General features: G+C 46.5%; 1 protein-coding gene across 1 annotated transcript in view; it reads left to right on the top strand.

The window, feature by feature from the left end:
- The first annotated feature begins 5,253 nt into the window (after positions 1-5,253).
- The window catches only part of LOC142570280 (corticotropin-releasing factor receptor 1-like), a 184,562-nt gene continuing 161,850 nt past the window's right edge, over positions 5,254-27,965 (top strand). The window contains exons 1-2 of the mRNA XM_075678674.1: positions 5,254-5,290; positions 13,412-13,606. Of these exons, the coding sequence (XP_075534789.1) occupies positions 5,254-5,290; positions 13,412-13,606 (232 nt within the window). The remainder of the gene's footprint in view (positions 5,291-13,411; positions 13,607-27,965) is intronic.

Raw genomic sequence — 27,965 nt, 5'->3', positions numbered from 1 at the left:
AAGCGCGAAGACCAGACAAACTCGCGTACTACCCATCATTTCCATGGTGGCCGAACGATTGCAGTGCCAGGCCGGATTCCCTCATCATCCCGGTTCCCGCACATCAAGCCTAACTGCCATGAAAAACTCTTGATTTTTGCTGCTTGGTTCCTCTCTCAGCCCGGCGTAAGTGCTTTCGCCTTGCTTTATTTCATAAACGATATTTTCACAATTCCTACCTGCGCGATAAGCTTATACCATCACCTGCCTACATTTCCTCTCGCGTTGATCATAGCCATAACGTTGGAATCATTCAATGCCGCACCATAACCTGTAACGAATCATTTATTCCTAGGACCTCTCAGGAATGGAACCACCTTCCCGGCGCAGTTGTTGCAATCAAGGACAAACCAAAGTTTCGTACGGCCTTATCAGGCATCATCCATTCCCGGATACAATTAACTAATCAATTTTGCTGTAATAACGAACCATTTCTTGCTGCTGTGTCATTTATTTGTGAATGTTTTTTTACCCACTCCCCTCTGTAATACTTCGGTCTCGAGGGTACAATAAAATAAAATAAATAAAATAATAATTGTTGGAAATCCTAACTGCGACGTGGACCACACGAACGACTGGCGTTCATGACCAGGGAACTTATTTATACCGTGTTCGAGGAAGGGCACCACGTCACATTTCAGGGGCTTCCAAATAACTGCAGCGTCATCGTAGGTAACGAGCACGCCGATAACGCCACTCGCTCAGCTCTGCAAGAAAGCAAAGAATTATGGACACCGTTATCAGTGTCAGACGCCGCTAGAAAACTTCGTGTGCTTGCACGAGACATCACGTCCGCTGCGTAGAACAGATCAAATTTTGAAGACAACCGGCAGCCCCACCGGCACTGTTCGCTCCACCTTCGCATTCCAACTAAGCCGACAGGAGACCACCCTTCTTTGTCTTCTATGTCCAAGAATTAGCCGGGAAAAAAATTTAGAAAGCTGCTGCTCAGCGCAAAATGGGTAGTGTTATCTAAAATCCACTACGTATGCTGAGTCGCTAGGTGTACAACATTAATGAACATTGCTTCCTTATGTTAAAGAAAGTTTCACTGTAAGCAACATAACCTCCACGAGCCGAAGCCGCTCATTACACCTTTCCTGCAAGCTCTGCTGTGCAATGCCACGCATCAATAGTGCACTGAATCTTTACTAAAGTTCGCGTCACACGCCGGTTACAGCTGCGAGAACTCGACGTGCTGCATAATGTATTTCCAACTGCCGCGGGATAGGAAGTATTAGCGGGAGGAGACTAGATGCCGGTAGCCAGAAGTGAAGAGAGTACAGATTTAGCAGCGGTATAAAGCGCGACTTTTATTATTATTATTATTATTATTATTATTATTATTATTATTATTATTATTATTATTATTATTATTATTATTATTATTATTATTATTATTATTACATGACGCTCAGGAGGTGTCGGCACCCTTAATTGATGCCGGCTACGCCTTTTCACACAGAGAAGTACAAATAATAAAGTCCACCATTATGAACAAGAAAACTCTCAAAAGCACCAAAACTGAAAGTCAACTCAGAAACACAGCAACAGGAAGTCCAGTCACATAACTACACTAAAGTCAGGGCACGTAAGAAAACACGAAACATGTTCATGCGAAAGCACATGAATCCAGGCTTTGAGTGATCCACAGTCAAACCTGATTAAACTCATAGAGCGAGGTAATCACGTGTAAACAGTCTATTCAATAGTTACCGAGATTATCGCTCGCTTCCAGGAATATTTTCAGCGTCGTTAACGCTTGTCAGCGTCATTACTGCAATGAGTGGAACGCGATAGCACTCAAAGAACACTGAGTGCTTCTCCCGCTTCCCGGCAACTGCAGCTTATGTAGCCGTAATGTTTACCGGGAAGCGCTGGCGGCGAACGCTATGCACGAAGGCGGGCCATTCGGATGAAACGCGGCCTCTTGCGTGGGCCGCGAATGCGAGCGCCATGCCGATGGTGTTGTTGCAAGGAACCGAGCTCGGCGCGCCACTCTATGAACGGTAGAAACGCTGGAAGAGAGGTTTACGTTTGCGTTCTTGCGCAATAAAATGTTGTTTTCCCGTATGTTCAAATTGTAATCCGATGCTGTAGGTCGTGTGTTAGTCGTACTTTACGATTTCTTGACTCATTTTACTTTCAGAAATTCAATTGTTTCAGTAACGTCTTTGCGCTACACCGGGGGCCTGCGTGGTTGGGTATGCGCGGTTCGGAATGATATTGTTTCGCTCAAGGACGGTCGACGCTGGACGCGGGCTGCGGGACACCGACGCCGGATTTTCTGCGACACGGGGCCCTTAACGCGTTGGCCTTACACCTAAGAACTTCCTGAGGCTTAAGCGCATGATGATGTTGTACGTATATCCTGATCCACATAGCCGCAAGTGCATTGCGGACTATCAGCCCTTGGAATTTTATGCAGAATGGGTATTCTCAGTACGCGGTACCGCGGGTCGCAGACGGTGGGCCAGAGTTTCAAAGGTTCTGCTTGAATCCAATATGAACGGGATTCTAAAGTGAAGCGAAGGGTCAAAGTAAAATACATCTGAAGATTTTGAATTCTTATCTCACCATGGAGTTCCCTACAATGGTTAACAGAGGGAACTCTATTACGCTACGATCGTTCAGCCACCATGCGAATGATAGTGAGTAGGTGTATTTGTGTGATCTTCGTGCTTGTGGTTTCATACATTCAAAACAATCTACAGTTGCTTTAAATGCAGAAGGTCATAGACTCTGCCAACACGCACAACCACTGCTAATTTCAACCTGCCGTGGTGGCTTAGCGGCTGTGGTGTTGCGTCGCTAAGCACGAGATCGAGGGATTGAATTCCGGCCACGGCAGTCGCATTTCGATGGGGCAAAATGCAAAAATGCCCGTGTCCCATGCATTGGGGTCCCGTTAAAGATCTCCGGGAGGTCGAAATTCCTGGAGTCCCCACTACGGCGTGCCTCATTTTCGATTGGTGCTTTTGGCACGTGAAACCCCAGAATTAATTTTTTTAACTGCTAATTGAAGTGGCTCCGCTTGTCTATGCGTCCGTTGCGTAATGGTTTCAATATCGGGTACTAGAGGTGCTGTGATCGAATTCTGCCATTAGACAATTTTAATAATGTTTGTTTAATTATTTATAACGCAATATTTTCTTGAAAAAGATCAGTCTGCGAAATCACGAAGCCATCGAAAGTCAGAGTAGATCCAAGTGGATCCACCTTGCGAACTCCCAAGCTAGAATTGCGCATATCACAAGTTACAAATTCTAGCCGGGAGTTCGCAAGGCGGATTTAACTTGAACACCAGTTTAGATATATTAATTCCTGAACTTTGCAGAGAAATGCAATGGCGTTCTAGTTACTGGTGCATTTCAATGCGTACAACGCAGTTTTGTTAGGAAAGCAAGTGGAACGATAGTGCATTTCTACCGCAAGTTTCGCGGCCCACATCTCGCAAAAGGTGTCATTCACACAATTATTTTTAAGTGGATATGCCTTGCAGTCTCATACGCTAGAATTTGTAAATTGCAATATGTGGCATAACGTCCTAGTGAAAAAATTAATTAGTGAGTGTTTCTTAATTGGTCGATCATGGATTTAAATTTTTGTGCAAGTAATGTCAACCTCTTTGACGTGACCAGCTCATGGACTAGAATGGTGCTATCTGCCACAAGGAATTAAAAAAAATTTTTTTTTGAGCATGTTCGCTGAAACACCCGGTATATTCGCAAATCTGCCGACATACTGACCGGCCCAGCAGCAGAGAACAGCTGGCGGAAAGCAAGCAGCCGAGGCCACAGCAATCCCGGGAGGGTAGGCAAAAGCTTCGTTTTAATGAGCAAGCTGTGACATTAGTATGAGAGAATGGAGTGAGCTCATATTGTCAAATAATAAACGACATTGGCTTACACTCATCGAAAAATTTATCTTCATTCCAGCGCGGATTGCCATAAAGAAAGCTCCCCGGCTTTATTTTGCCAAAAAATCTTACTGCCGTATAAATGTGTTTTTCATGTTCGCGCTTGTACCGTCGCAAGGAGCAGGAGCGTCAAACGAACAGGCTCATTAGCGGGCCTGTTGCTTGTTACTAAAGAGACGCTTTCGGTCTCTCTCTCTCTATTTCCCTTCCGTGGATCCACTCGTCTCAGGTTGTGCGCTATGCGTGCTATAATGAACGCTGAAATGTACTTTCTCGTCGCTTAAAAAAAAATCGTGATACTTTCTTTTCACAGTTGGCCTGTCTGCCTCTTGTTTTTTTTTTCTTCCTGATACTTCGTTGGGTATTCGTCTCCGGAGAGTCGAGGCTTCTCAATGCGTTCGATGAATTCTCGCTACCTACCTACCCCGTGTGCGAAGAAGGCTAAAATGAAAACACGCCTGTCTTCTTTTTTCTTCTTCTTTTATTCCAAACAGACGTACACATTACATGTGCAAAGAAAACACCGTACAGAACAGAACGTTGGTGTGCGTTGGGGTGCGTGTGAGAGCTAACGCATCGAACGAAGCGGGCATTGGTATATGTGTGCCTGCGGGAGCGGTTTGGGAAACGAAAGGCGAGTCAGACATAGGTGAGTCGTGAGCAAATGTACGGAAGTGCACCGTGGTGCAAAGAGAGCAATAACACACACACCCCCACACATACCCCGATTGCGTTTATACGCGTGCATCAAATAAATGATGAAGTTGGTTCTCCTTCTCTGGGTTCTGCGGTCGCTCGCGCGCGTCGATTGCTCGACCTCGATCGCTTCGGTATATCGACGCCATCACATTCAGGCGTCGCTCCATTCAATGCAGATCAGCAGGTTCTTATTTCGCTCCTCTATCCTCTACACGTTCTGTTTCCGCAGTGTACACTTCATTCCGTCTGTGCTGTTTACTTATGTTCCGCTCTGTATGCATCCTTTTTCCAACGCCTGCCGCGAATTCACCCCCTTTCAAGTCATTTCTTTTCTCGAGTCATCGACCAGCCGCGCGAAAGCCCTACAAAATTTGTGAACCGAGAGAGAAACGCCGGAGGAAGCCTCGGTAACAGAATGACCGAGAGCGAGCGAACGAGCGAGCCAGCGAGTGAGTGAAAGATAGTTGGAGTACAAAAAGATCGCAAAAAAAAAGGGGGGGGGGGAGGAAAGAAGAAAGAAAGAGGAGCCACTGTTCTCTCAGACACCGCATAAGGTATAGGTGTTACGATCTCTTTCGTCGGTTTCTGCATCAGTGATGCGTTTTGAGAATATAGAGGGCGTCGCCAGCGCCGGTGAGCACGCGCCTTTATTTCGGGGGCGCATAATACGCGGCGCTCCCGCGTCCGCAAACGGCGTGCCTTTTACATGTTCCGGCCACCCTGCGTAACGGCCACACGTACCGTTATGTCTGGCCCGTCCAAAGCTATCGGATACCGGCGCATTTTCTTCCTTTTTTTTTTCTGCGTTCGGAGTCTTCACTCGTGCTCTCTTGATGCAGCAGCGGGGAAGGCGTTGAGGGTCGTAAAAATGCCTATATCCGAGATCGCAGGGGTAGCAACAGATACCTGTTCCGAGCTGGAAAGTGCGGCAGTGTAATATAACGAGAGCGAGCAAGCAAAGAAATAAAAAAAGTAATTTATCGCATCTGTTACGATGTCTGAATTGTGTTATTTTGTAGTCTTTTTCTTTCGCTCCTATCTTCAAGTGCTCAATCAGCCGGCGCTATATAGAGTGGACGTCTTCTTCGACGAGTTCTTATTTTTAAATAATACGTCTTCCGTCCCATCTTTATAGCGCGCCAGGGATAAACAGATACGAATAAATAGATACCGCCGAGCCCTACTGACGTACGCACATTTGCCGAACGGCCATGATTTGTACATTTAATCATTCATGCCGTTGTGCAAGTTCCCTATATAGTGTAGAAAATCTGTTTGGAAAGTTGTAAATGTAATTTAAGTTGTTTGAGAATTAAGAATCAAACAATAACACAAAGAGCAGTGGCATGGCGCTCTGAAGGGTGCCGGCAAAAATTGTCGTAGTCAATTGTCGCTGTATGCGTGCCTCTGTTTCACTCATTAATCGGCTTGATGTCCGTTTGTCGGAGGAGGGTGCTGACGGGTTGCATGGAAAGCGATCGAAGTAGCGCTTGCGCGTCGATTCGTCTGCGAGGAATAGCGAACGAGCCTGCGAGAACCACGTGATCACTGCGATGAACGGAGCGCGTTTCAATGACAGAAATAAACATAGGCTAACGTCGTTTTCATTACCAATGTTCAGCCTTCTTTTACTGACCTGGATACGATGTACTGATTAGCGGTGCCAGGATTTAATTTGTAATTTTCGCAGGGACAGGCTGGGGTCTGCATTTTGCAGCCCGCGCCACTTTCCTCCCTCTCCCGTCACCCTCTTCAACTCTTCCTATCAACTCTTCCTATCAACTCTTCCTATCCCACTTTTCCTTACTCCGGTGTAGTATAAATATGCCTTTTAGCGCCACTCCCTAGCTGATTTAGCGTATTTTTGTTGTTTGATTTGCTATATATGTGTAGCTAAACGAGGGCACACTCAGCCAAGCAGTGAGTGGCGCTTAAGCTGCCTTCCGTGGACGGTGTTGGCGAACAGAATTATGTGCGAAACGCCTCCATCACTTTATCCCGCTTCGTCGTGGCAGTTTTGATATGTGATTAAGGGGCGACGAAACCAGCTAGTAAAACCTCAAACAGAGCGTAGGAAAGGGATCCAGGGCTTCGCATACTTCAGCGTCTGTTATGCAGGGCAAACTTGCGCTTTGTGAGCAGATGATTGAGCACGCAAATGGGATTTGGGATGACAACAGAAAAAAAAAGAAAGGAAAGAGAAGAAAACGTATTCACGGTAGTTGTGATGGCAAGAATATTTTCTTTGTTAATTTGTTTTCATGCTGCTATTACGGTGTGGGCACAACTAGCGGGATCATGAGAAGTTGCAGAACCATCTTCCAGGGCTTGAAAATGTGATGTTTTGCTTTGAAGTGAAAGCAGCGATTAGAAACTAGGTAAGTTGAAGAACGGAAGATAGAAAGAAAGAAAGAAAGAAAGAAAGAAAGAAAGAAAGAAAAAGGCGGATGAAGGAGATTATGAGGAGTTAATAACGAGGAAAAATAATTTTCAATTAAAGAACACACGGATAGTCGTCTATGAGCAAAAATCAGAATCTTCTAATCCGAGCTAGTCACGTGGTTTTGTCAGCGCGGCTCGTGTAACTATTCTGTCTGCCGTGTTTAAGGTCATGCAGGTAAATGTAACTGACTGTTCAATGTTTGTACGCTTTGAGTGGTCGATTCATTCGCCATTGAAGTCTAAACTACTAACATTTTGTTTAGCTCAGTTTGCACAGCTTCTTTCCTGTTCAGGTCATGGTCCCACTTAAATCGTCTGACCAGGACAAACTATTCTTCAACTGCAAAGCTTCGCTGACGAGCAAACAAAAATGACAAAAAAATAATAACGGGAAACGTGGAAGCATTATTCCGATGAGCGCCCGGCTGTCTATATTGTGTGCATGTGAAGTAGGAGGTTTAAGGTGTAGGAAGATGCGGAAAAGAGAAATTTTGCTAGACATAATGTGGCGCGAGAAGAAAAACAAAGAAACATTTCGTGACCAGAACCATCGCGTACCTTTGCAAAACACATTTCATCAACGAATGCAGTATTATTACTTGACACAAAAACTTTAAGACAAGCCTAACCTAACCATTCCATTTCGGAACGAACAGAACTATACGGTAAGTCTAATACCTTAAATCACGCGAACTGTTGGTAGAACATGTTTTTCGCAGCCAAAGCGAGCTTTGAAATGACCACTTTGGCAGTACATCGCTTCATCGCTACTCAAGGAAGACAGATAGAAGCATCTCTGAACGCAGACGAAGAACGAAGCGCAGTGACGTTTATATGCACGCGAACAATTTCGCAAGTCGCTAAATATACGCATGAGAATGATGGTCGATGATGTCTAGCTTGCATGCCTTAGTGAGGGACGGCGGAGTTTGATGAAGGCAATAAATTGCTGGACAGGAGGCTCTGTGGGAGAAACGAATTGGAAGCCTAAATTTAGACACACGTGTCGAACAACCGAAAGTTGCACCACACACCGTCTGGCTTTGTTCGGTCTCTTAAATCGCTCGCTCTTTCTTCTTCTTTCGCACTTAAAAAGACAGGAAAGAAATGAATGAAAGAAAACCGGGTAGTATCTGTCTCCCCACTTTTAAACCGCTAAATTCTTTATTCGCTCTTCGTTCTTATCCCTTGCTGACGCTGTTCATTATGAGCTCCGATACCTGCAGGTGCTAACGAGCACTGCTTTTCTGTAAGGACACAAAGATATGCAAAAAAGAAAACTAAAAAAAGCCGTGATCGAATCGGTGCAAAGAGGTATGGTGGGTGACAGGGGTGAGGAGGTGCTTTGGCCAACATGGGGAAGGAGCTGTTGCATGATGTGTTGGAGGCGCGACCTTCCATCTCTTTCACGCGAACAAAGAGGTCCCTTTCTTTAGAAAGGCATTTGCCCCACAGCTGCGGGTTATTCGTTGCACGCAACAATGAAAGCTGGTGCTTTGCCTTCGACAGCTAGCTCTAATGGGCAAGCTCGGGACCAAAAATAAATAAAGAGAGAACGAAGAAGAAGCAACTGAACAGAGGAAAAGAAAGAAAAGAGCGCTTTCTTTCTGTGCAATAGCAGTTTTCGGCTACTTTTCAGGCCACAATGGCGCACTTGGGTCCTCACGTTAAACACCCGTTCAATGCGCTTACGTCCCTAATTTACCGACATAATACACGTGTCTCTTGATAAACGTGAAATTGGGACACTTCTGTCGTAGCCGATGAAGCAATATATATATAGCACCCTACCGGCTTCTCGCCTTTTCGCAACCTCGCAACTCCATTCTTCGACAACTACCTCAAAAACTCTGTTGTTAAACCTATAAGCTAGTTGATGGTCCTTATTTGTCTCTCAGTGAGCTTTATTTTTTATCCTTCAAGCGACGAACTTAAACGCTTCATGGAGCCACTGGTGCACCGCGAAACTACTCAACCATACTTTTTTTTCCTCAGTACATTTTTTAGCGATCACAGTCTTTGAACCAGTGTGTGCCCGAACGGTCTGCGAATATCGTCTACAGCAGCGATCGGACACGGGACGTTAGGTTGGGGTCGAACAAAACTATGCGCTTTTCCGCAGTAGTTCTTGTTTCGATGCGCGAAGAAAGCGAGCTTGCGGACACTTGGAGCTGGGCGTGCCCCAACAATGCCGCTCTTCGGCCGTTCTTTTTTTTTTTCCTAGGTCAAGTGGGAGCTGGGGGTCGTTTCCTGCGAGGCTGCACGGAACCGTGCATCTGGGGCCCAGTCAAAGTGGCGCGGAGGGCCGAGCGATCTCCTAACGGGCCACTGTGTGCCGGGCCGCCGTCGTGGCGCCCCGTCGCAGGCTTTGTGCGCAGCGCCGCCTTCCGCTGCTGCGAGCAATCGTTAGCGCTGCAGACACAAAAGCTAGAGGCGCGATCGAGAAGAAGCAAAACGAGGAAAGAGAGCTCGCTATGTCGCTATGTCGCTCTCTCTTTTTCTTCCTTCTATAATATTATTTATTTGTTTATTTTGCTCGCGCGGTCTCGATGCACTTGCATTTCTATTGTTACTTTGACGTTGTCTTTGTGGTCGCAAAGCGAGGCGACGATGACTGGGATGGTGAGCACAGTACTAGGCGCGAACGAGGAAATTATTGTCGCCACTTTCCGGAGTAAGGCTTCCCTTGGGAATACGCGCGAACGCTATAGTTGGCGTTATTTCGCTGCCACCTAAGCTCTTCCTCTCCTTCTTAATGTCCGTCTTTGGATGTTGCTCCCGTGGACTTTTGTTTCAGGAGTTCGCTTTCTGGTCTACGTTTGTCACTGCTTCTTTTTTTTTTCCTTCGCATAACTGCCATTATATCTCTGTAGCTATTTCTCCTCGCCCATTTTCGTTTATACACACCCCCTATCTATGGTTATTGGTTTTACAGGTATGAACTCGAACTGAAATTCGGCCCGTCCGTCTAAGAAAACAGCGACAGCGTGTTTCTCCGGCTCATGCTCCTACCAGTGCAGACACAATGTGATAGGTTTCACGCTTCTCAATGTTAGTGCATCGAGGCGTGACAAACGGTCCGTCCGAGAGACTGCAAGGAATACTATTCTCCGTCCGGCTGAAATGCCCGCGCCTGCGTCGGTTGCGCGCTTTCCTCTTTTTTTTTTTCAATTCCTTCCTGGGAATGGGTCTTTCTCGAGCGACTCTATCTTGAATGCCACACACAAAATCTATAGGCACGTCAACGAAGCGAGGCGGGCTGTGACAGGGTTTCTATGCGCTAGGGCGTTCTGGATTCACGACTGATGGAAAGGTGGCGGGTCGGGACATCTGTACGCATCTATAACGTTCCCGTCGTGGCTGCCTGGGCACATTATTTCATCCCTTGTCTGGCGTCACTTTCCTAAACTTAGAGCAGCTCATTGAGGCGCACTGTTAAAAGTACACCACTATTTTCATTATTCCAATTCTACTGTCACGCCATTGCAAGCCTGAATAAAAAGTCATCTCCCTCCCTCCCCCCTTCTAACCCGTCTCCTAACCCTTCTCTCTAACCCTTCTCCTAAAAAATCTAATCATGCGAATACTGTCACAGTAAGAGGTACTTGCTGCGACAGCATTGCAATAGCTTACTCTTGACCTGGCTTGCGAGAAATTCTGACCTCTGCTTCCAATTAGTTCTCGACCCCGCTTCTGGCTTCGTTTATGAAGCCATAGCTCTCTCCCGACCTTCAAGAGATTAGAACCAGGGCACTCATTTTCACTAAACTATGTTTCGTTAAAAGCGCCTTGTGGATTTAGCGTCGCTCAGACGTTGCAGGTATGCCACATTTCTGTGGTCGCATATAGGAACTTCTTAGTTTTCTCCCTTTTGCTATAAACAATGATTCGTATTCTTCGATCTGCATTTGTTTCTTTATCTCTCTATCGGACAGCCTTATCACGCATAACCAGACAACGACACGTTCGAAATCACGGTGAGATGCAGAAGAACACCAGTATATAAAAAAAATACAAGTCATCATTTAGGGAAGATCAGCAGAACATTGGAATAGTTGGGCAATAATAAAAATCAAACGCGCATAATTAGAAACCAAGAAGTGGAACTACCAGAAGCCATACACATGTCTCCAACAAGCAACAAATATAAAACACACAAGAAGACATCTGAGAAGCTGTTTAGAAGGCGTCAACCCCGAATGAAGTACTTAGGCATTGACGGAAGCTTTTACATATCTGGTTTCAGTAACGATGATGTTGGAACGTGGGCCGGTAAGCGAAGCACCGTTAAGTCGAAGGCGATTATGTTATTTTAGAATAACATTAACCCGATGTGATTATGTAGTTTACTCTAGACTGAATGGAATCGTCGTACGATCTCAATCAGGGCACATTGCCTACCACACTCGGGACATGCAGTGGTCGCTTGGTTAGGCGGTCAATATGCGCCCACCTCATTACTGCGTTCAGTTGGCTAATTAAACGGAGCACATTAACCAACTGTGCCTAAGCAACCGCTCTTATGACTCCCCTTCTTCTCTTAACCGCCCCCTCCCCTCACCAGAGATTTGGGACGGCGCCCTTTTGGCGAGCCTAGCTCAACCGTAAACCTTGCCGTTCACTCCGTGTAATTACTGAACCGCGACTGGAAAACCTCTCGAACCTCGTCTCCCGCGGGACAGGAGGGCTGCAGGGCAGCGAGCTAATGACATGCGTGGAATTTTGGGGCGGAGCGCCTCGGCACTGATAACAGCTCTACATATTCGTTAGAGGAAAACGGCAGTTTGAGTACAGTGTGGGTGAACATGGCATACTGCACAATCACTTGGATCGAGAGAAAAAGAAGAGAAAAAAGCATTTATTATATTTCGACATTTTTATCCGGTGCTACAGGCTTTTGTGGCGATGGTGAGAGGCGGCGGGAAGCGGGGGTGATGCTGCGACGCTGATGGCGTCGACCTTTAATGGGGGGTGGGTAGGGGAGGAGGAGAGTTTAGTCCGCTTCGTCTGGTATACGGCGAGTCCAGCGGTCGCGGTTTGCTGCGGTGGAACTGGCGACTTCAGCGGCACTTCAAAGTACGTGTTGAAAGCCGTAGGCAAGCTGTACCTGGTGGACCCTGCTACATCGTTACACTTTTGCCAAAACAATGCATGCGATTTTACTATGTTATATCACACACTCACACACACACACACACACACACACACACACACACACACACACACACACACACACACACACACACACACACACACACACACACACACACACACACACACACGCACGCACACACACGCACACACACACGCGCGCACGCACGCGCGCACGCACGCACGCACACACACACACACACACACTCGCACACACACACGCGCGCACGCACACACACACACACACACACACACACACACACACACACACACACACACACACACACACACACACACACACACACACACACACACACTAATCCATCGGAAATGGACCGCTAAGTGCCTTTGCAAGAGGGACAGTACTCGGCCTGCCTCGTTGAATATATCGGATACGACGTACTTCAGCTGGGAATAATAAAAAAGGTTTTAAAGACGGAGCAGTGGATATAATGACGTGTGCACGTACGATGTTATTTTCTTGAAACTAAGCAGAAAGGCGCAGTTGGAATCGATCGACAAAGATTCCAATTTAACGAGGTGAGTTTCGTACTAAAACCAAACTTGAATCGCTGCGTTATTCAAACTCTACATGCGCACAATCATAAGATATCACACTTTCTTGCCGCACACTGCAGTATTGACACGAACTAGCGCGGCAGCTAAAATTAAAGTTGGCGAAACACGTCTGCCTGGGAAAGAGCAGCACTTATAGCGTACAGCACTTGGGTCACGGTTGCGCATGTCCACGTCGGTCTGCCCGGCGGCCCGTCGCGGTGGCGCCGTTGCTATGGCGTTCTGCTGCTGAGCACGAGGTCACCGGTTGCATTCCTGGCCAATGCGACCGCATAGTTATGGAGGGGAAATGCCGAAGCGCCCGTATACGTATATTTATGTGCACATTAATGTATCCCAGCTGGTCAAAATTGATCCGGAGTCCTCCACTACGGCATTTTTCATAGCCTCAGTGCCGCTTAAGGTAATCAATCAATCAATCAATCAATCAATCAATCAATCAATCAATCAATCAATCAATCAATCAATCAATCAATCAATCAATCAATCAATCAATTGATCGATCGATCGATCGATCGATCAATCTGGTGAAAGGACTATGCCGTCGCGGCTAATGTCGTCCGCTCGCCTTTCTGGTGTTGGCAGGAGCCTCCGGTGCCCAGGCGCTGGTGTCTTCAAGTGTTTCCGCTGCTGTGACGTCGTCTGCCCCACGCTGCCCTCCCGTGTGGGACTCGATTCACTGCTGGCCGCCCGTGGAAGCCGGCAAGATCCTCACGCTGCCCTGCCGGGAAGTGTTCGGCCGGCTCAACTACACGCAGCACGACGTCCGCTGGGGAGCCGGTGAGTCGCGCGCGATCGAACTAGCTGCCTCGCGGTGAAAGACCTCCAGTGTTGGACGGATGCGTGGATGAGACACATTTTTCGACAGACATTTTATTGAAAACTTGAAGTCGGTACACCACAAAACTGCCGGGCTAATAGCCGAAGCTATAGCTCCGCCTATTATATGGCCCACGGCGAGTAAATGTGCACTGTCAGCGTATCTATTTATATACTACACATTAACAAGCATTTATGACACCAAGTTCATCAAGTAACATGTAAACAACTGCTTAAATATAAAATAAAAGCCAAAGAATCTTTCAAGTTGAAGGCAAACCGCAGAACAGATAAGTAATATGCTTGTTATTAAACATGCACATGAGCATGTTTACTGGGTACTGGGTTTTGCAATAGGGCACGTACGATAAAACGTTTTCATTCGAACCATAGTGACATCACAACGCCCACTATTCCATATTTTCGCACCATATAGTGCTGTCGCAAACACTGACCCTAAGTGTTTTTTGGCATTTCTAGCGTAGGCGTTTGGTATCGTGAATGAATTGATGAGCACCCCTACAAAACGGCGTGGCGGTGGGCGCCAACGAGCGCGTTATCTGTACCTTTCGGCTACGTTATTCTCGACCTTTAATTTACGTTCGTGTTGGCTAACCATCAGATCTTTAGGTATTTTATTGTCCTAACGAAAGTGCCTTCATCTGTGTGTTCCGTGGAGAGGGGAGAGAGAGAGAGAGAGAGAGAGAGAGAGAGAGAGAGAGAGAGAGAGAGAGAGAGAGAGAGAGAGAGAGAGAGAAGGAGTGGGAAAGGTAGGGAAGTTAGCCAGAACTTCTGGTTTGCTACTCTGAAACGAGTGAAGGGTAAGGGAAAAGGACGAAAAGAATAGCGTAGAGATAAAGCAAATGTCTGTTTCCCAGATTTTTATTCAACTATTGCTCCAGCCGTCTGTTAATGTTTATCACCAAAGTTCCTCCAAAAAGGTATCTGCTACTCTGCGAGTTGTATTTGGATATGGTTATTTGCGTGCACGTGTAGAGAAGTCGCTCTTGCTTTTTACGTAATATGACCTACGCTGTGCTTCTTCGCAAAAAAGTAAGCTTAGCTCCGAAAAAGAAATTATATATACTCCCACTCCCGTATTCCTGACGATCGCTTAGGCTGGGATGCTACGCAAGGCATTTAAGACTTAATAATGACGTGTTGTGCCTTTACGCCAAAGATATAGTCAGAGAACGCTACAGTTTGTGGTAAGAGTAAAAATAATTCGTAGGCCCGTGTGCGCAGAAAAACAAACAGCACTCGAACCTATCGGCATGACTCTCGATCAGAAATGCCTAATCAGCTGACTAGGAGCGCCAGAGAGAGCTTATCTGTCGGAAACTCCGGGAAGCCACGGGTTGCATATCTTTATCCTAGCGCACTGTTTGATTTGCGTGTTTAATGAACCACTGGAGGAAATGTACTAGTCCCTAGATGGCTCTCGGTAAGCAAGGGATGGCTGTAAGCAATAGAACAGTAGCAGCAAGGTACACTTTTTCGCGGAGAGAAAGATAGAACGACCAACGTGTTTGCCGAGGAACGAATTACAGCCATATATATCGAGCGTGCTTGCGTTCCAACAGGCGTGCGCTTCGCGCGGCGTTAGTGAGCCCGTGATTTTTTTGAGAGGCTAGAAATGCAAATGCGATGTCTTCCTGTCGGTTGAAAGATCACTCGACGTTTGGGCACGACAAAGGTGCGGACATTGCCACCGCTTTATTGAGTCATATCTGCGGCTGGGGCCTCATATTATTGAGCACATGTCTTCAAGTGTCGGCAAGGAATTAACGGCATAAATTTTTCTTGGGGCTTATTTTTGGTTCGGATGTTGGGTCGCGTTAGTACAGTTGTCATCAGGCGCACGGTACTTAATCATCTAAAGAAAGCGTCGGCAATGCCCTATTGGTCGACGGCGGGAGAAATGTCAATGACCTTGATCGCGGGAGCCATTCGTGCAGTTACCAGAGATAGCGACTGCGTTTTCTTGGTTCCTTTCAGGCGGCACTTCTCTCTATCAGTACTTAACTACTTCCGCATGGAAGTCCTAGCGCCTTCCGTAAATTTCTCGCTAACGCAACTGTCTTTCATGGTAATCGTAATAAATAACCTGGGCTTATAATCAACTACTGGTCCCGCACATTCTTTTATGGTTGAGTGTAAATAGCTACTCAGCAGCTCCGACATGATGCTTCTTGCTTGTCATTCAGCGCGTTCTTTTTTATTCTTCAGCAAGAGTTTAAGTAAGGCCTTGATAGCCTTGGATGCTCGAATCCTCGTCTCGGATCTTGGTCGTGTGTTTATCCAACGCGCTATCGCGACGAAGTTTTATTAGCTCGCTCCTACACAAGCTCGACTAGCGCCCATCCTGAAGTGAACCGTAGCCTGCATTCATCAACTTGTGAGCAGCTTCCTGACGGGTGCAAGGTCTGTCTGGGCCCCGATAAAATCGTGCAGCCTTGTGGAAGTGGCGGCTCATCTGCCATGTAGGCTCAGGGCGAGTCCGCAGGGCTGTACACACGCATACAAGAATGTATCATGTCTCGTGGTGCACTGTTCTCATCTGTTTACATGATTAATAGTATTTATGTTGAGGTTAGCAGGGAGGCGTTGTTACGTTTATTAGTTGTTTTTGCTTCGCTAATGCCTCCGTATGCACCACCAGTGACTCTCTCGACGTCTTTCCGAGGGTCTTGGTGTAGTCCTTCACGTTGGGTTGCTTGTCTGCATATTGTATACATTTTTTGTGAATATTCAGGCGGATATGTGCACGCCATAAACTTCTACAGTCGGCGTTTGTTAACGAACCTATCGGTGAAGCTAACGGTTCCATAAAAGAAGAGAGAAGAAAGGATGACCATTAGAGAGGTGTTTCTAAGCGTGAACAGGTTTACGAGCTCAACACAAATCAACTGAGGCTAGCAATGCCTGAGAGCACGACGCGTTATTAGTGAGCGAGTACGGGTGAGAAAGAATAGCTTCAATGCCTGCCCATCAGTCCCCGGCTGCGCCCCTGATGTGTTTTGTCGGTACTATCACACACAGACGCTCGTCTCGTCATTTCACGCTACCTTTATATGCGGCCACTTCTTCCGGTGGTAGTCTCAGCCGTGTACGAGGAACTGTGCCCGAAAGTTTTTGACTTGTCCTTGCTCACAGCACCTCCCTCGTTGAGGAGTTTTAGTCCGCACCTTTTGCTGCAAGTGTTTTCATTTTATGATTTCTTTTTTTAGAAACGCACAGCTGCTCTAATCCTCCTCGAGCCAGGCACTCGAGGTGGGAAAGCAAGAGTGACAAGGTCAAAACAACGCGACCAAATGCAAAGTCTTGTACCTTTCGGTTCCTCGGTGTTGGCGTAGTTGAATGCATTCAACGTGTCACCGATCCTTTGCTGTGATACCACATGGTGCACGATGTACAGAACACCGAAGAAATACTGCCGGTTTTACGATGAATTCCTTACTTACTTCTATTCCTCTGTGCAGTGAAAATAACAATAAAGACAGTTTATAAAACACGCGAAGTTTCGTAGGTTTGTTGCAAACTCTCGCGTACGTTTGACTGGTAGCTGAACGTTCATTATTCACCGAACACGAAATACATCTTCTGAATTTGAGCTAGGAAGCCCCATAGCAAGCCCTGTATGAATCAGGGTTGGCATCTTCAGCTACCATTAAATTCTCTCTCTCCCTCTACTTCTGTTTGCGTTGCAGCTATATCATATTGTGTGAATTGTCTCTAATGTTAGCTACCTATAATATGCGCCTATTTATGTGCGTGACATTGATGTTTTGTCAGTTAGAGGTATGATAACTGCGTGACAAAACTGCGCGACGGGAGTGTATTTGTCACTTTGTCTTAGTGCCCCAGAGATATGCCCCAGAGAGACAAGAACTTGTCAAAGCTTTTCAAAAACTGGACAATCGGCCACTTTCTGTGGAATTGCTGCTGGAACACCGCCCCCATCGCCCGTCGGCCCATAAAGCGGTGAAGGCGCTTTTGTGTTTCTTAAGGACGACGGGTTTGTGCGACCATCTGTGACATTTATTGCAATTACTGTAAGACCTCACGCGTCAGTGAACTCGCCGCAATTTCCTTCTTTCCTTCCCTCCTCTCTCTCGCTGTGATCTTTTTTCCCCTTTCCCATTTCCCCGGTGTAGGGTAGCAAACCGGACGTTATTCTGGTTAACCTCCCTGCCTTCTACTTTTCTCTTCCCTCCTCCTTGTCTTAGTGTGGGTGCATTGAAAGAGAAAAGGGAGGAGCACGGAACGAACGAACGAACGAACGAACGAACGAGCGAGCGAGCGAGCGAACGAACGAACGAACGAACGAACGAACGAACGAACGAACGAACGAACGAACGAACGAGCGAGCGAGCGAGCGAAGGAACGAACGAACGAACGAGCGAGCGAGCGAAGGAACGAACGAACGAACGAACGAACGAACGAGCGAGCGAGCGAACGAACGAGCGAGCGAGCGAGCGAGCGAGCGAACGAACGAACGAACGAGCGAGCGAGCGAGCGAACGAACGAACGAACGAACGAACGAGCGAGCGAGCGAGCGAGCGAACGAACGAACGAACGAACGAACGAACGAGCGAGCGAGCGAGCGAGCGAGCGAACGAACGAACGAACGAACGAACGAGCGAGCGAACGAACGAACGAACGAACGAACGAACGAAATGTGCGCCGTAGTTACCCCAGTAAATGCTGTGTGTTGTGGTGGAATGTATTAATAGACGAATTATCGCGTGCCCGCGTGCTCTTGCAGTGAAAGAAAGCTGAACACTACGATTGCCTTCTTCTCACGGTGTTTATTTCTGGTTTTCCTTAATCACATGCGCATGTTGACATTCTAGCCTGAATTCTCAAAGAATAAGCAGTTCTCAATCACGTCCTGTTGAAAGGTGTAGTAAATTTTTAAAGATGTTATTTCGATGTTCACTGTGACAATGCTAACGGAATTACACGTGTGTCCGCGCCGAATGTTGAGGAGCGCGCCCATGACCAATCTCGCGAGCATGATGCAAGCGGTCCCCTGTTGCACGTCCTTCCGAAGATCAAAGGATGTGGGCTTCACAGATAAACGACCGATAGAAACAAACAGCTTCCAAAAGAAGCTGAGGTTAAGAAGCGAGAGAAGCGCTCGTCGCATGCTTCCAGATATCCGAAGAAGTCACCAAAGCGGTAGCAATATCCGCGGAGGCGGGGTCAGATGATAGGGAGCCAGAATGCGCCGGAGTGTACGCGGTACAAGCGAGTGGCGTAACATTGCACTGCGAGGAAAAAAATGGTGGCGAGATCTCTCTTGGCCGTCGCAGAGCGGTACATCAATCTCAGTTCTCGCTCGACTGGTCATTCGGCCTGCAGAGCGGTCAGTCCTCACGACGGCTCCTTTGGCCATTCGTTCGCTCCGTGGGGATCGCGGGCCACGAAATTGGCTCCGCGAGGCGTCCTGCACCGAGCAGCTCGTGACGTGTGCGCTATACAAGCGGTCGGTTCATCCTTCGAGTGGACGTGAGACCTTGACGTCGACGAGGTCGGGCCGAGTTCGTGCCTCACGAGAAAGTGAATACGGGGCCAGCACGGGGAGATTCTCGTCTGTCAATCTAGACACTGCTTTCGAGATGTCTTATCAGTCGAAGTCTGGGAAGTTTAAACGCCGCGCAACGGACGACGGAAGGAAAAACGATAAGAGACAGGAAGATAGCATAACGATAAGAGACAGGAAGATAGCGCTGTGGATTAGAGAGCGAACCGAGCTGACCGATATTCTATTTGATATTAGGAGCAATAAATAGAGTTGGACAGGCCTTGTAATGCGTAGAGTAGATAGCCGTTGGTCTATAGTAGAATTGCAGAATAGGTACCAAGGGAAGGAAAACGCAGTTTTCCTTTCCTTGGTACCTATTGATGACTTCCTGGAGATGTTAGCCTGACTGTTCGTCTACTTGCTACTCCAGGTATTGGGTGACGATTATGATATATACAGTGATAAACAATTAACAGCTCACACAGTCACACACACACGCGCGTATAAACTATAGGGATATATTTACAAAGTTTCGTTAAGGATCGTGGCCCGCAATGACGTCAACAGCGCCTTCGGGGCGCGTAGCGCGCAGGTGGTGCATTGCCATGGGCCGAGTGCCGCAGTTAGAAGCTCGAGTCCCGTTACAGCTGTAGTGCCTGCCGCCTACAAAGACTGACTTTTTGACGCGTAGCGGCAGCAGTCGCACAGAACATGTTGCAGGTATTCAGAGCCGTTACGTTTAACGGATGTTGACGAGTCCGTCAATTTAATCCTGCGCTTGAAGTAGTTCGTGTAGGCCACGTTGAGTCTGATGCGGTGTAGGCAAGTTTGGTCTGAAGGACGCATATAACTAGATGGTATGATAGAATCAGGAAAATTGAAGGCACGGAATGGTGTCAGCAAGCGCAAGGAAGGGGCATTCAGAGATCAAATGGAAAAGCGTTCGTCCTCCAATGCACATAACAGATAGTGATGATAACAATAATCATGATGACGACAAAGACCAGGTGATGGTGCCTCAGTTAATTGTGCGAAACCAGTAATACTTTTTTTTTTTTTGAGCACGTGTCACTTCCTACGTGGAGCATATATACTGAGTCTGGACGCTTTTCAACTCGTTTTGTCCTGGTTTGCGGACTGAACTGTTTCGTGCAGAGTGCTTAAAGTTCCGTATTATCGTTTTTTATTGTATAATGTTCCATGTTATCCCGTTCCACTCCATACACTATGTCATCCTTTTACGCTCCATCCCGTTCGATCCCATCCGATCCCATCGCGGTGTCTCGCACATAGTATCTTAAAGGATTCAGATTAACTTTCAGCAACGTCTGATTGCAACACCTGTCGCCGCGAAGAAACTGCAGAGCACCTTCTGTGCTACTGTTCGTCCTTCAAAAATGAAGCGCTCGCTCGCCGCACCGCTCTAAACCATGTAGATGGAAGACCTTTGTTGTTGAACAGGCAAGATTTTAGGAACGCGGTATTGCATGTCACAGCTGCAGAAGGCCACAAAAGTGCAGCTACGTTTCCTGATGACAACAATAATGAGCGACCACTTTTGACAGAGCGCCAGAAATTTTCATTTCGTCCCGACTGCAGCGCGCATCAACCCTTGATTTTTCTCTCCTTCTTTTAGTTTTTCCCCCCTCTGCTTTCCCTTCCTCCAGTGCAGGGAAGTCAACCGGACTGTGTAGTAGTTAGCGTCCGCACCTTTCATTTACCAATTTCTCTCTCTCTCTCTCTCTTAATTAACAGCAACAAAATCTGTCGCCGCTTTCATCGGAACCAAACACTTGTCAGCATCTAGTACCAGCCTCACGCCCTCTCGTGAGAGCCCAGTGAACCTAAGTGCTGCCAGTTGCAACGTTCCCATGACGCAGGTTAAGCGCCTCTTGCACAGCATTGTTAGCAGCTAATCTTGGTCCACCGTGTGGCTGGGCTTTTCAGTGCTCACGTGGTATGCTGTTCGTTGTCTCACGGGAGCCAATTACTTTTACTATTTGCGCATGAGTCGTTGTGCAACGTAAAGAAGCGCCGCGACAAGCCGCTTAATTTTCTTGCAGTCTGGAAAAGATCTGTTCTGAGCTAGGTGGCGCAATCGTGCACGGGTGAAGCGTACCTCTCCTGGGAAGAAAGAGAAGTGGCTCTGCGGTCAGGTCACATTGCGTCGATCGGCTTCGTCGAGCGACGGCCTTACGCAGGAAGGCTGTGACCGTTTACGCGTTTGCGAAAGCGTCAAACGGCCCGCTGAGTGTAAAAGCGGGCGTCTGCCATCTGTAGGAGTGAAAGGGCACCTAATTTCCAATTGGCTGCAACGCCACGGCCCGCGCGCGCCTCGACGGAGCACAGCGGGCGAAAGGGAACACCTGCTGCAGCGCTAGCGTACAAGGTGTTGCTTGCAGGGAGAGGGTATCGCCGCGACGCCACGTCACCCTGCTCTCGCTCTCGGAAGCCTGTGTCATCCTGAATGCTGCGCTCCCTGTCCGCGTAAGCTCTCGCCTGCGTTCTAACAGCGCCTCGGTATGGCGAAATCGAAACGCGCCAAGCGTATCAGCTCGCTCGCTTGCCCACGAGGATTTCATAACTCGAGGGACCGCTCAGCAGTGTTCAAATGAACATTGATGCTCTCGCATGCACAACTCGTAAGAAGTGCTTAGGCAACCTCCGATGTTTTTCTGTTGCGTGTCTAACTCGTCTTGTCACTCTTTGTGAGCGAAATGGTGAGACTTTCGTACACTACGAAATGTGGTCGAGGAGCGAGAAGAGACGAACGACTCAGTTTCGTCTGCGTCAGCGTCAAGTTACAAGTTAGACGGGGGTGAAGAGTGGGAGTGGTAAACAAACACTTTTAATCCAAATGCGGTTACCGGCATCTCCAGTTTCAGCCTGCAGGCGAGCTAGTGGAAAGCTAGCGCGGTTGCCACACTTTAGCACTTAGGCGCGATCAATTCCAAACATCGAGAACTTCTGCAGCTTGACCATTGCCCCACGTGCCTTTATAGTATTGGTCTCGCGAGGTAACCGTATTTTAAGGCTGTATAATTTCTGGAAATGCGGCACATCGCTCGGCGATGCCATCTGCAGATCGCTAGTTGGCATTAGTATACGCTTGCTATCGGTTGAAGTTAAGCGCTACGTAATGCCCGGATTACGTGCTAGCCTGCCTCTGTGCCGACAGCGAGTATAGGACTAAAGGGTTTGCAATTGCGCCACAGGGGCTCTTAATTGAGGAAAGATTAACTTTCATACTGGGGAACAACAAAAACAACGAAAAAGGACTCCTAAAGCGATGGTTCTATTAAACCGAGACCAGCAGTTCTCGCCATCTCGCCTATGTGTAAAACAGCCGGTCAGCAGGGCGATGTTGAGTTTTTATCAGAAGAAGCCTTTTTGTTTCGTGGATGGTCATTGCTTTATTTTTGGCGTTACTATCAATGAGTAAGCATTCTTTGGTGAGTAGCCTAGCAAAACCTGTCCGTCACGTGAAAAGCATAATGTCTTGTATCTGCACAAAAATGCTTAATTTGCGAAGTTAAGACGTTTAATCGTTATAATAGTGTAAATCAATATGCTTGGTAGCTCTATAAGTGCTACGGAACAATAGATATAAAAAAACATTGATGAGAGAATACCCACATGATCAGATTTATGCATATCCATAGGCATACATAGGGCACCATCGAAAATGCATAGGGAAGCCTATAGTAGGGGTGAGCCAACTTGAAATTTGGGGGTAGGCCAGTGTATATTTGCGGGCGGGCCAACCTGAAATGTTGGGATGGGCCAACTTGAAATTTGCGAGAGAGCCAACTGCAATTTGGGGGTATACTCACGCAAACATAGACATCTCCAGCGGAGGTTCTGCATATTTTGTTTTATGTAGTCCTTTATAATTGGACCGCAAATACTAAACGCGCCTGTCATCAACGAAAGGCAAACTGATCATCTCTCGTCAGATAATACTGTTGCTGAAAAGTAGACTTGCAGGTATGTTTGCGAAGATGGAGGGCTGAGAGGCTCTTGTAGAAAAGCAATGAATTTCCGTTTACTATTTCTCGTGCAGGTTTCGTATCGCGCACGTCTGGCGTGTGGACGCAGACCTCGACGTGTTGCTGGTCTGTACCATTACACCAATATAGTTAGGCAAAATCGGCATCTACACCATGAACTGTGGGCTTTAGGTAACCACAAATTGTCACAGTGGATACCATGCATGCAATGCATGCATTGAAATGGCAACTTTCATAATCGTAGCCTCCTTTTTCAGCGCGGACATGCGCGCGGAGCGCTCTAAGAACAGTCACTGGTGTTTGCTGTCATATTGAATTTTCAATGCTTACTTCAATCGTCCATTTCGTCCATTTCCTTCTTACCTTGTAAGTGTCTGTTATTTGATCCTTATAATGTGCATTTTCCGTTGATGTGGATGTACTGTTACACACATTTCTCTTTTCCCGATGTGAACTTCAGCTGCCGCAAGCGTGCTGGTTCCAACATCCGCATTTGAATCCCTGTGATATGTACCTATGATATGTACCGAATAATGCCTATCGAACATCGAGTAGTAGGGTTACATAAGGAATTAGACAGTTCCATGTTTTCTTTTTTTCTATTTTTGATAGCAAATGCTAACGCGAGAGGTCCTCCGGAAGAATTTATTGTAACAAAAACACTTTACTTTCTCCACAAGCCAGTGTTCTAGAGCCAGCGTATAGAGTCAGCAGCCAAGTCAGCGTCGAGCCCCCTATAGAGGCAGAAATGGACTATAAAGCACCTCAGAATCCGTCCACGAAGTTCATGTCGCGACTATCGCACAACGCACTCTTGCTGTCACGATAATTTGCTGTATTTCTCCTCTGGAAGGAACGCGAGCAAGCGAGACGTGGCAGTTGAGGACACCAACGTCTGTCCGTCATATGAACGCCTGGGTCAAAATACGAGATAAGTGACGCACCTTAGAACACGGCACGCGACATATGAATGGAAGGAGGCAAAAGTGAATCAGTCCATGCCAGCCAGTTTGTACTTCCCGTTAGACAAGGCCTGGAGCGAAGGAAGTGACCTCTCCATTTTTCCTTGCCTATAGTAACTCAGAAGCCAAAAGAAAAGACGTCAGTTTAAAGAGAGGACTCACTTTCGCCTCTATTTTGTACTCCGGTTCCTTGCACTCTTGTTATTCTCTGTATTCGCGTTTCGATAAGGATCTGTTTAGGCATTTACATTAAGAAACATGTGTTCGAGGTCAGTTTGCTGCACCGATTAGACAATGCCACGTGCGTGAAGCGACCGCTTGTGTTTTCTTCTCTCGTGAACTAGAAGCCAACACCGGAGCCCGAAAATTGGGGAGACACTTCGCTCTTTGTTTAATCTTGTCGTCTGCTTCTACGCGCCCTTCCTAAAACGAGGCACTCGGACGAAGCAATTGCCGCCATGTATTGTAAGGCTACAGATGCGCCTACGGCCAACAACAATCTCCTCTTCTCCCTCTTGTATTTTCTCTGTTCGGGTTTTACTAAGGCTTCAATGTACTTCAGTATAAGTATGATGTCCTTATCGAAACTAGTTCTACTGCGAGCACGATACGGGATAGACGGCGTACCTGATCCAAGAAAAAAAAGTTTTTTTGTGTGTTTAGTATTTGACTTTTTTATTTGGTAAAGAGAAAGTGTCGTTTGGGCAAGAAGCAGATCAGCTTTCTTGGAAATGTTTCTGAACTGAAACCATCGCACAACAGACGATGTCCTCTTGTTCGAGAGATGTACTGCGCATTTCTTTTTTTGTCTGTCTCATTACACCGTGTACAACGCGCCCACATCTACACTGCTTTTAGGCATTCGGATGTGCTTCGCAACAGCGGTAAGCGACGGTTTCCGGCGCAGAAACCAATCGTTGCAGAACTGGAACTCTCGCGTTTCAAGGCTGCACCAATATCCGGCCGAGTAACTACACAGGACAATAAAAACGGTGTCCGCTTCCTGTTTTCTCTCTCTAGCTACTTCCCCGATCAGACAAGCAACAGCGACCAGTTTAGTTCCTATCTGGCATCCGCCTTTTCTTTTTCGGTTCTTCTCGTGACGCAAATTGCAGCGCTTCTCACGACCTTGCAGCGGTCCATTAGTCACGACTGTTAATAGGGGCGTTCCGCTCGTGTCGCACGACGCTTTTCTGCACGCGTCTTTACGCGATGAAAGAAAGCCGGAAGCCACTGGTGGCTACGGAGGCTTCGCGTATTCCGTGTTTTCCTTCGCCTAATCGCCTGAGGAACAATCGTAGCTGTTTCTCCCGCTCTTACTAGCAACGAAATGATGTCTTGCAGGTTCTGCGAGAATCCGGTTAGAATGGTCGACGTCTCGCCCGTTAGCTATGAACTATGAACGTGGTCGTAAATGAAGCTTTCGATGCTAACAATGCGACTTTGTTCGAAAGCCGAGTCTTCTTACGAGCAAAGGGTCCGGTAAGGTCTCAAGGTCTGAGGGCCTACTCTGGAAGGTGGAAGTGTCCCGGTTGCGAGCTAGCTCTAGCGTACTACTACTCTGCACTTTTGAAGTGGCGCGGGCAAGAGGAAGGGACGTTGAGCGACGACCGTTTAAGGGGAGGAAGTGCGCATTGCAAGTCCATCGTATTGTAGAATTACCACAGGCACGTGTGAATTCGAGTGCTTTGTAAAAGGGCTAGGACAGCCCTTGTAATTACAGCCGCACAGCATGCTTTAGTCCAAGGACCCAGAAACGAGTTCTCCCGAGATTGGTTGGCCATCAACGTGATCGGTCAAATAGAGCGACTTCAAGTGTTATCACGTTCGTGCCGGACAAACGCAATGTTTTGAAAGGTAGCGAGAGAGACGAAAAAGAAAGAAAGAAAAAGGACAGAAGCCAGGGAAATTAACCAAAATACAAACTCCGATTTGCTACCCTATAGTTGGGGGGCTGGAAGACAAATAAGAATTATATATATATATATATATATATATATATATATATATATATATATATATATATATATATATATATATATATATATATATATATATATATATATATATATATATATATATATATGTATATATATATGGTTCATATATATATATATGAACACCTATATATATATATATAGGTGTTCCTCAGGGGTCAGTCTTGGGCCCACTGTTATTTCTTATATATATAAACGATATCTCTTCTGTTATTGCAGAACCGGTAAAAATGAAGCTTTTTGCAGATGATTGCCTAATTTATTCTACCGTAACCAATGTTCAGGATCAACTCAGAATTAGTCGTTGTTTAGAAAATTTCAGCCGATGGTGTAAATTATGGGGTATGAATATAAACTACAATAAATCAACATACACACATATGACTAAGAAAGTAAACGTTCTGCCTTTTAACTATTACATCGATGGTAATTTGTTAGTTCGTGCTAACCAGTTTAAGTATCTAGGTGTTACAGTTACGCATAATCTGACATGGCATACGCACATAGAAAATGTGTGCTCGAAGGCGAATCAGAGATTAGGTTTCTTAAGGCAAAAACTAGGTCAAGCTTCGCGAGATGTAAAGCTGATGGCTTATAAAACTTTTGTTAGACCTTTACTTGAATACGCCTCAGTCATCTGGAGCCCTCATCAGAAAGAAATGACTACAAAGTTAGAAAAAGTTCAACGTCGTGCCGCGCGCTTCATATGCTCAAAGTACCGCCGTATAGAATCCGTTACACTGATGTTGCAGTCTTGTGAACTGGAAACACTAGAAGTACGAAGGCTAAAAAATCGTCTGAAAGTGTTTTACAGAATACTACATGGACATTTAAAAATCAACAAAGATGAGTATGTGCATCTTCCAGGAAAACGAAGCAGTCGTGTTAACCATCAATATGTTTTACGTCCATACTTTGCTCATAGTGATGTGTTCCGCTTTTCTTTTTTCCCTGCCGTGATTGAACTCTGGAACGCAATACCAAGCTTTGTGGCAGAAGCCAGTGATGTTTGTGAATTTGAAAAATTGTTAAACATGTATTTTTGTGATTCCGCTGCCACTTGATGCACCTGTATATATGGTCTGCCTGTATTTAAACCCTCCCTGTAAGAACCCTCAGCAGAGGGTTGACAGTATGAATAAATAAATAAATAAATAAAATATATATATATATATATATATATATATATATATTTGCGCTCATGAAGAGAGTGCAACTAATGTCTTTGAAACATCGAACCATGGGCGCTTGCAAAGATGTCAGCAACCCAGCCTCTTTGTAGCAAAAGAAGTGTCGAAACAAGTCTGCACTAGCGGTAAATAGCATGCCTATAGAAACTGGTGCAAAGAAGTATACGAACGGCGGCTAACGAGAATATTAGACTGCACGGGAGCTCCGAGAACGCAATGAATCCCGAACATCGAAAGAAAGCATTTTTTATGCGGTTTGTGGCCTTCACGCTTACCTGTTTGGTGGCAGGTAATTAGTACGGTTTAGCATAATGTTACATTTTGAATCTTCGAGGGATTGTTCGCGTGGAGGATGGCAAACTAAATTTCGAAGCTGGGTTGCATTTCATCACCGCTAATGAGCAGACAGCAATTACATGCGCTTTACAAGTTAGCTTCGCAATACTCTAGACTGCGAGGCAGTGTTGCAACGAAAGCCTCCTAAAGGAACCAAGCGACAGGACCACCGTTTCTAAACTTCGCTCAGCGTACTTGTGAGCCATGCGCTTCCGATGTGGTGTTTGTATTGGGGCGTAGCTTGAGAGCTGTGTCGGGAATAAATATTGAAATTGCATGTGAACAACGTAGTGAC

Source organism: Dermacentor variabilis, chromosome 2 (assembly GCF_050947875.1).
Source record: "Dermacentor variabilis isolate Ectoservices chromosome 2, ASM5094787v1, whole genome shotgun sequence".
Taxonomy (NCBI): domain Eukaryota; kingdom Metazoa; phylum Arthropoda; class Arachnida; order Ixodida; family Ixodidae; genus Dermacentor; species Dermacentor variabilis.
This window is presented reverse-complemented; position numbering and strand designations above follow the sequence as displayed.